The sequence below is a fragment of the Protobothrops mucrosquamatus genome, unplaced genomic scaffold, assembly GCF_001527695.2.
Source record: "Protobothrops mucrosquamatus isolate PMUCROS unplaced genomic scaffold, P.Mucros_1.0 scaffold4311, whole genome shotgun sequence".
Lineage (NCBI taxonomy): Eukaryota > Metazoa > Chordata > Lepidosauria > Squamata > Viperidae > Protobothrops > Protobothrops mucrosquamatus.
In genome coordinates, this window is record NW_015390225.1 from 78,165 (window position 1) to 86,731 (window position 8,567).

Genomic DNA, 8,567 nt, shown 5'->3' on the forward strand with positions numbered 1-8,567 from the left:
CGTAATGATTTTTTTGTTAATTTGGTTTCCAAGATTTTTAACCTAACTCCTTCCAACTTAAAATTAAGCCTCATTAATGAAATTCAGGATGAATCTTGCTTTCATGATTAAGCTCTGCTGTTAAGGGTTGGGTATTAACCAACGATTAATCATTACCCACCGCCATCACATCCATTGTAAAAATGTACGGAGGAGAAAGAGAAAGAGGAGAAGGAGAAGAGGGAGAAGGAGGAGGTGAAGGAGAAGGAGAAGAGGGAGGAGAAGAACAGGAAGAAGAGAAGAGAGAGAAGGAGAAGAGGGAGAAGTAAAAGGAGAAGGAGAAGAGGGAGGAAAGGAACAGGGAGAAGAGGGAGAAGAGGGAGAAGGAGGAGGAGAAGAACAGGAAGAAGAGAAGAGAGAGAAGGAGAAGAGGGAGAACAAGGACAAGGAAAGGGATAAAGAAAAGGACAAGGAGATGATGGAGGAGGAGAAGAAGAAGAAGAAGAAGAAAGAGAGGGAGAAGGACAAGGAAGAGTACAAGGAGGAGAAGGAGAAGGAATACTGATACCCTCTTTAGAAAAACTCCACCTTAATCAATACCTGGAACTTTATAATTCTAAGAAAATGCTGTTCTATAAGATTAGGCTACAACAAACCTAGGTTTCCATTCATGAAAAATTGTCCAACTGCCAAACTTCCAGGAATTCCCGAGCATTTGTATTTTATCCAAAAAGATTCCACCAGCACCACCTGGCAGTCAGAAGCAATCATGTAAATTTCTTCTCCATGCACAGGCATACTCAACCACAATTTCAAGAGGGAAATGATTGACCGAGCCAAATCCAAAAATGCCAGGGAATTCCTGGAAAGCGAAGGACTGAGGCCGATCAGCTATCCACAGACAAATACAGATAAACATGTCTACGCACCATTTAAATGGCAGAATAAAAGGCGGGAACAACTTATCTAGAGAAGAGTAGCGACAGATGAACAGTCAAGGCAGAAACAGTATCCTAATCAGGGAATCATTAAGGAGGAAAACCTCCATATCCACCAAGACTGAAACAGGCTACTGTATGTAAGCAATACATAGTTATATATTGCAGTTATATAGTTATATATTTCATTCTGGGGTCCTTGCTGCTCTCTGAGTTTGGTGGTTTTCTTACAGATGTTTCATCACCCGACTAGGTAACATCATCAGTACAGTTTTATGTTACTCAGTTGGCAAATGAAAAATAGGATTGATGTTGCTACCTAACCTGGTAATGAAACATCTCAGAATAACCCAACAGTTTAATGCTCATCTACATATATTCTGCACTATGAAATCCTTAAATCTCTACCTACAGTCTATTGCCCTCTTGTGATCATGAGTTGCTGAACAGTCCTTACCACTGGATGAGTATCTTCCAACACGTTGAATTCTATGTAATGAAAGAATCACAGTTATGTATTAATGTATTATTATTATCACAGTTATGTATTAATGTATTATTATTATCAATGTATTATTATTGTTGTTGTTGTTGTTCTTATTATTATTATTATTATTATTATTATTATTATTATTATTATTATTATAGCAAAGTCTACTGAGACGCTGATGTATACCCCAAACCTTGTATTTCTACAAACTATTACTCCCCATTTAGGCATTCTAGAGCATTTTTCATAAATCAGTTGCCTAATAATCCCTTTAACATTCACTTTTAACATTCCACGTTAATCTGAGAGCAATTGAGGTATTGAAGAACGCTGTCTGTATAATTGTGAGAAATATTTTAAGAAACGCAGCCTGTTGCTTATGTAGCACTTATTGTAGTGATTACATAGGTAATAATTTCTTACAAAAGGCAGAACAACTCCCTTTTATGGATATTTCAATAAATGAAATTACAGGAGTTTGACTTCTTTTCCAGAGAAAGTGCTGATGTTTAAATAGAATCTTCCTGTCCCAGCTTTATTTTTCATCCATTTGATAACAAGCTTCTGCTCCAACATAGTCAATGCAATATAATGATTCCCATCATTTCCCCCCCTCATTTTCATAAGAGGGAGCCAGTTTAACGATCGATCCATTCTCATTTTGCAAAATAGATCTCCGTGTTTGCACTGTTTATTTCAGCCTTGTCCTAATCTGCTCGCTCTCTCGATGGGTTCCAAATTTTCAGTCACCGGGGCATTCCATCACCCACTTCTAAAAACCTGGTTTATTTCAAATGAAGTCAGTTGTCCCGTTTCAATCTCTTCATGCTGTGAGTTGCTCTACATCCAGGGGACCAACTCTAAACCATCATTGTCATGATGTCATTAGGACTTTGCTAAGGACCTTATTAAGGAAGAACCCAATGCAACATCTGACTGGATCTGTTCTTCTATTGCCACTCACTTTCAATTACCAGTGGGGGAAAAAAAACCAAAGTGAATTAGAGGGTAATTAAATCACTTTTTTTTTGTCTGTTGGTTGGTTGGTGTTTCTCTGTAGAAAGCAGACGAAGTACATCCAGGAACAGTTGAAAGAGATACAGAATGGGAAAACCTACAGCCTTAATGCTTCCAGCATCATGGCGAAAACAGAGACCAGAGCCCAAAGCCAAATCCATCTGCAAAACGTGAGTAAATGTGCCAATGTTAATCCTTATTATGCTGGCTGAATGTGGGAATGCTGATGGCACGGTCACTGTCACTTCTTCCTGGGTCCCAAAGTGGGACACCTGTGGTCCTGGGCGTAAAAGAGGGGAGAACAGAGTGTCAGTTTTATGCTTGCGTTGTCAAAGTTGGCCATGATGAATGTCAACGTCTCAACTGGCTTAGCAAGAGTTGATTCAAATATGGTCAAAGGTGGATGCTTCCACCACCTGCCACACCAGGAGAGGACATTTATATGTGGTGCTGCAGCCATCGACGATACTGCTCATGCTTTGTTTGATTGTTAATTACATGACTCTCTTAGGTTTAGATATTTAACCTCTCTACTTGAAATGACAGCTCACTAAGATCTGTATTGAAAATTGTCTTTTTTCCTCCTGGCTTCTAATCTGTACATCATCAGCAGAACTGCTAAGTTTATGGCTAAGGCAGTTGACCAAAGTACCCATTATTTCAAATAGATTGGGGTATCCTATAAAGGTGAAGTATTTACCTGAATGTTGACTTTTTTCGTCTTCTTAACACATACCATATTTTCCCCAAAATAAGACCAGGTCTTATATTAATTTTTGCTCCAGGTGATGTCTAATTTTTTTCATGTACAACAATCTACATTTATTCAAATAAATAATGTCAGTAATATGACTTATTTAGACATCACCCTGCCAACAAAAGTACGTATAGTCAAGGCCATGGTTTTCCCAGTTGCAATGTATGGCTGTGAAAGTTGGACCATATAAGAAAGGCTGAGCGCTAAAGAATGGAGGCCTTTGAACTATGGTGCTGGAGAAGACTCCTGCGAGTCCCCTGGACTGCAAGGCGATCAAACCGGGCAGTCCTAGAGGAGATCAACCCCGACTGCTCTTTAGAAGCCCAGATCCTAGGACCTGTTTTTTGTTATTGTTTGCTCCTCTTACATGCCATTACGTCAATAAACAGCTCTCTTGAAGGGGTGGCATTCACAGGGATTTTTTTTCCCCCATCTCAGAGTTTTAATCTGTTTTTCCAGGGCTTTCTTCCTTCGTTGAGAGAAAATTGGAACGCATGCATTATTCATTGTAGTGGATGATCTTATAATAGAGGGTTACTCGTTACTTGAAAGATACTTTGCATAAAAGCACAGGTCAAACTCTAACTGTGATTTAAAATAAGGCCAGTTTTGGCTAGATCAAATTTTGTCTCCCAGATCACAACACTGAACTGCAGCTATAGGGCAGTATTAACTGGGTTTTAATCTCGTTGAGATTTCACTGGGAAAAGCCGAGATATTTTGACATTCCCGAAGACTGGAAAATATGTCAGGTAATCCTTGACATACATCCTTTCGTTTAATAGCCGTTTAATAACAATGGCATTGAAAAAAGTTGACTTATGACCATTTTCAGACGTACGACCATCGCAGCATCCCCATGGTCACGTGATCAAAATTCGAATGCTGGGCAACGGATTCATATTTACGACAGTTGCAGTTTATAAAACTTAGGCGAAACTCACTGAACAACTGTCTCACTTAGTAACAGAAATGTTGTGATTGTGAGTCAAGGACTACCTGCTCTGCTGTTAGTTGTGAAGGGTTGATTGTTAATTGAATTCATCACTTACGTGAGTGTTGCCATTTCCCTTCGGAAACTTTAGGAAGTGCTTATTTTATCTGCTTATGTTTTTATTGACGTCCTTGGTTTTTATGTCACGCCAATCAACAGGTGACTCTGTGTTCTTTTAGAGTTTGTGTCTGGTGTCACTGAATTTATTTTGCCCCTTTAGGTGGGACTTCCTTTCTACCCCCAGTTGGAATGCACAGGGTAGAAATATACATTACCATTGCTCGCTTGCTTCTTGCTCAGGAGAATGTGAGATGTAAATGCGAAGAAATAACTATAATTCTTCTACTTCCCCTTGTAGCTGGTTATAATGCATTGCAAATTTGTTTTCCACTTCAGCCAGCTCATTTATGTTTTCAGCTGTTTGCCTAGCTGCAGTTAAAAAAAATGATAATACATTCCTTCCCCTCTTTGTCACCTCTCCGTGCCAGCTACAAATTCAGCCGTTTGAAATACAAAAATAGTATGCAGAGCTAAAACTGCATTACAAAATTAGTGTGGAAGACTGTGCTTTCAATATATTTGTATTAACGCTTCACACATACTTTTGAGAAAAAAAATAGTTTCTACTCTAAAATCTTCTATGTAAGGTTTAATGAATGGAAATTCATGGAAGTCATTGAAAATTCAAATGGTAAGACTTATTCTTGACTTTATACAGAAATAGGTACAGTGTCATGGGTCCTGACAGATGAAACTCTTCAAAAGAACTTTGAGGCATTGTTTACCTTAAAGAATCTTTATTTTGAGTAGCACAACATCGGCAGTGCATAATCGAAGCCAAAAACTGAATTCCCCTCCCCTGAGCACGTAGTATCAAAGCACAATTCCCTCCTTCCATTGACAGTCATAAATCACATTCCCCAATTAGCTTGAAGCGCGGGCCTCCTCTTCAGTTCTCCAGCCCACCAAGTCCTTATCAGCTCTGGTTAGAATAACCTTGATTCTCATGCTAGGGCTAATGTTGTTATGTCTAGCTGGACTCTCGTTCACATCCCCCCTCCCAACATCATCTAACTCTAAAAGCAAAAGGTAAAATATGGCTACATTTCCCTTTGTTGTCAATGCAAAAACATCCGATGTTTGCAGCGTTAACATACAGTATATATAGAAATGAGTGCCACAGGATTTTTGTAGGAACACCGGAGGTGATGCGTATGAAAATCCATTTCAAAGGTTTCTTTCAATTGGAAAATAATTCTGTATGGAATTATTTAAATTGGTTATTATTGTTATTTTAATGATCCAGTTGTGACTTTTGAACTGATTTGGGCCAGATATTTGAATCTGACCCAATTTGATTCAAGCAATTTTTTTTATTAGTAAAAGACAAGTATGGAAGCATCTTAATTTATCTGTATTTGATGGGATATATTTAATTTGATTTATCAATTTAAATTGACCATCCGAAAGAGAAGAATCAATTTAAATTAATTTGAAATGTCTAGTAGTCACAGAGACCTAATTAATACACTTATCAGGTATCTCTTCAAGATGTGGTCAAAAAAAATCAATATGGTGGTCGTATTGGAACACATGTGACACACATAAAACCGTTAAGTTTAAATGAAAAATATCTCTGAGACATTAGATAGTCCGAGCCACCGAAACAGAACTGTATGACTTAGATATGGATTTAGACTTAACAGAATTAGCCATGATCAAGATATCAAGATATCTCCAAGATAACAACAACAACAACAACAACAACAACAACAACAACAACAACAATAATAATAATAATAATAATAATAATAATAATAATAATAATAATAATAATTCTGCAACAAATATCATTTGTCTGTAAGCAAGAACTGGTGGGATCATAAAATAGAGAAAGTCATAGAAAATGATAAAGTTAAACTGCTCTGGGACTTCAGAATTCAAACAGACAAGCACCTGCAACATAACACCCCGGACTTAACAATTGTCGATAAGAAAGACAAAAAAGTCTGGATAGTGGACGTGGCAGTGCCTGGAGACAGCAGAATAGACGAGAAAGAACTGGAGAAGATCACAAAATACAAAGACCTACAAATAGAAATAGAAAGACTATAGCAAAGGCAAGCAAGAGTAGTACCAATAGTAATAGGCGCCTTGGGTGCAATTTCAAAACAACTGGAGTACCACTTGAACACCATCAGCATTGACAAATTCGCCATTAGTCAATTGCAAAAGGCGGCCTTACTAGGAACTGCTTCCATCTTGCGACGAGATCTGTAATACCATCAAACATCCACATCTGCCTATCCCAGGTCCTTGGGAAGGACTCGATAGGTAGACAAAAATGCCAAATCCAGTCTGAACATCTGGCTGACTGAGCAATGATTAATAATAATAATAATAATAATAATAATAATAATAATAATAATAATAATAATAATAATAATAATAATAATAATAATAATAATAAAGTATTCCAAGTGTGGCCTTACCAAGGCATTGTAAAGTGGTATTAACACTTCACGTGATCTTGATTCTATCCCTCTGTTAATGCAACCTAGCACCATGTTGGCTTCCAAGTATCTTAAAATAAAAGCTTAAAGACATTTTGTACAACTACACAAATGTTCCAGATTTTGCAGTGGAGAAGGTGGTTTACTTGAAGAGCATTTTTTTTTTCTGTGCATGAATGGAAGTAAAGTAGAATACTTGAATTTTAATGAGATTCCCTATTTCCCATGCAGGACAGATTCTCAGCAGGAATGTCTACGTGTTTGGGAAACTGTGCAATTATTTAACTGGGAAATTACAGAGGGGAGATTTAGGGGTTGGAGAGAATGAAAATAGAATGGTAGCCTATTTAAACTAAAATAGAATGTAGTCTATAGGTTAGTTTTCAGCAAAAATAAGAGTTATACTGATAACTAAAATAGATGCATGCTGAAAGACTAGAGACTAGATTTAAAGAAATATGCGCTGAAAGAGTATATATGCATATCTCACATCAAAGAGAAATGCAACTCTTTCTAAGAAAAAAACCTTGTGTTTTTTTTTTATTAAGATCTGTGAGAGGTTGGCTTTTGATCCTCATTTGAGCAAAGTGTTAATGATTTTATTGAGAGGAGAAACAATACAGATACATTTTAAATTTCTATGTAATTTTGTGCATCTGTTTGATCCTAAATGGTCTCGGCTAAAAAAAATGCAAACAGACAGATATGCAAAACTGTAATTGCATATTCAGTCATGTTCTTCATAAACCATTCACCATTTCGATTTATTTTGCTCTTTATTCGGTACTTATTTTTAAGCCAAATGGCACCGCATGAAGGAGCGTATTCAGTCATAAGGCATTACAAATCTATATCTGGATTTTTGCTGAAATGTGAATTTTTTACTTTATTGCATTGCACCTTAATCAACATTTATACAAGGCACTGGCGTACACAGGGATAAAGGGTTTAGCAGCATCTATATTTGGATTGTTATTTAGATGTGGATTATTTATTTTATTGCCTTGAGCCTTATCATAATCAACTTTTGTACATTGTACTAGTATACACAGGAATGAAGGGTTATAAGAAGAAGCCGTATAAAAAAATGAGTTACTTGATAAATAAAGTATGAGAGGGGGGTCCTCGTTGCTTAGAAAGACAGCAAAGTGGAACATCTTCCAGATTTTTATTATTTTTATTTTATTGTTGGAATTTGAAGAACCTCAGTGCAAGAAACTGCTGTGGGTTTGGGCCATTCTCAGCCTGCAAACATCTATAGTTGTCAAGTGCAAAGAATCAGAACCACATGTTTTTCTCCAGTGGAGATGATTTATTTCTCATGCCTATGAAGAATCATGAAGAATCTAATCAATTAACAAGCACTAAATTGGCACTAAATAAGAGTCAATGGAGTTCAAGAGGGATGGACTTAGACCACTTGTGGCAATGTGATGACTCCTGGCTGATTCCTCTCTTGACTCCACCCTCAGGCATCTCCTGCTCTTCTTCTACAATGCTAACTTAAAATGTCTTGCCTCCATTGTCAGTGCTTCTGGTGTCTTTGTTTTCAGGCTCTGCTTGCCAAAATAATGGATAAAGCCCAATAGAGTCAATAAATCTTGAGATGCCTTTGAGTAATGTCAGTGGAAGGAAGAATAAAATTTTATTTTGTTTTGTTTTGGTTATTTTGTTTTATTTTATTTTATTTTATTTTATTATTATATTGTATTTTATTTTATTTATTTTATTATTTTATTTTATTTTATTATTTATTTTATTTATTTTATTTTATTTATTTTATTATTTTATTTATTGTATTTTATTTATTTTATTGTTTTATTTTATTTTATTGTTTTATTTTATTTTATTGTTTTATTTTATTTTATTTTATTTTATT

General features: G+C 36.3%; 1 protein-coding gene across 1 annotated transcript in view; it reads left to right on the forward strand.

The window, feature by feature from the left end:
• NRG3 (neuregulin 3) overlaps window positions 1-8,567 on the forward strand; it is a gene marked incomplete at its 5' end in the record, with an annotated part of 26,473 nt that overhangs the window by 2,524 nt on the left and 15,382 nt on the right. Inside the window, one exon of the mRNA XM_029286624.1 lies at window positions 2,468-2,594. Within this exon, the coding sequence (XP_029142457.1) occupies window positions 2,468-2,594 (127 nt within the window). The remainder of the gene's footprint in view (window positions 1-2,467; window positions 2,595-8,567) is intronic.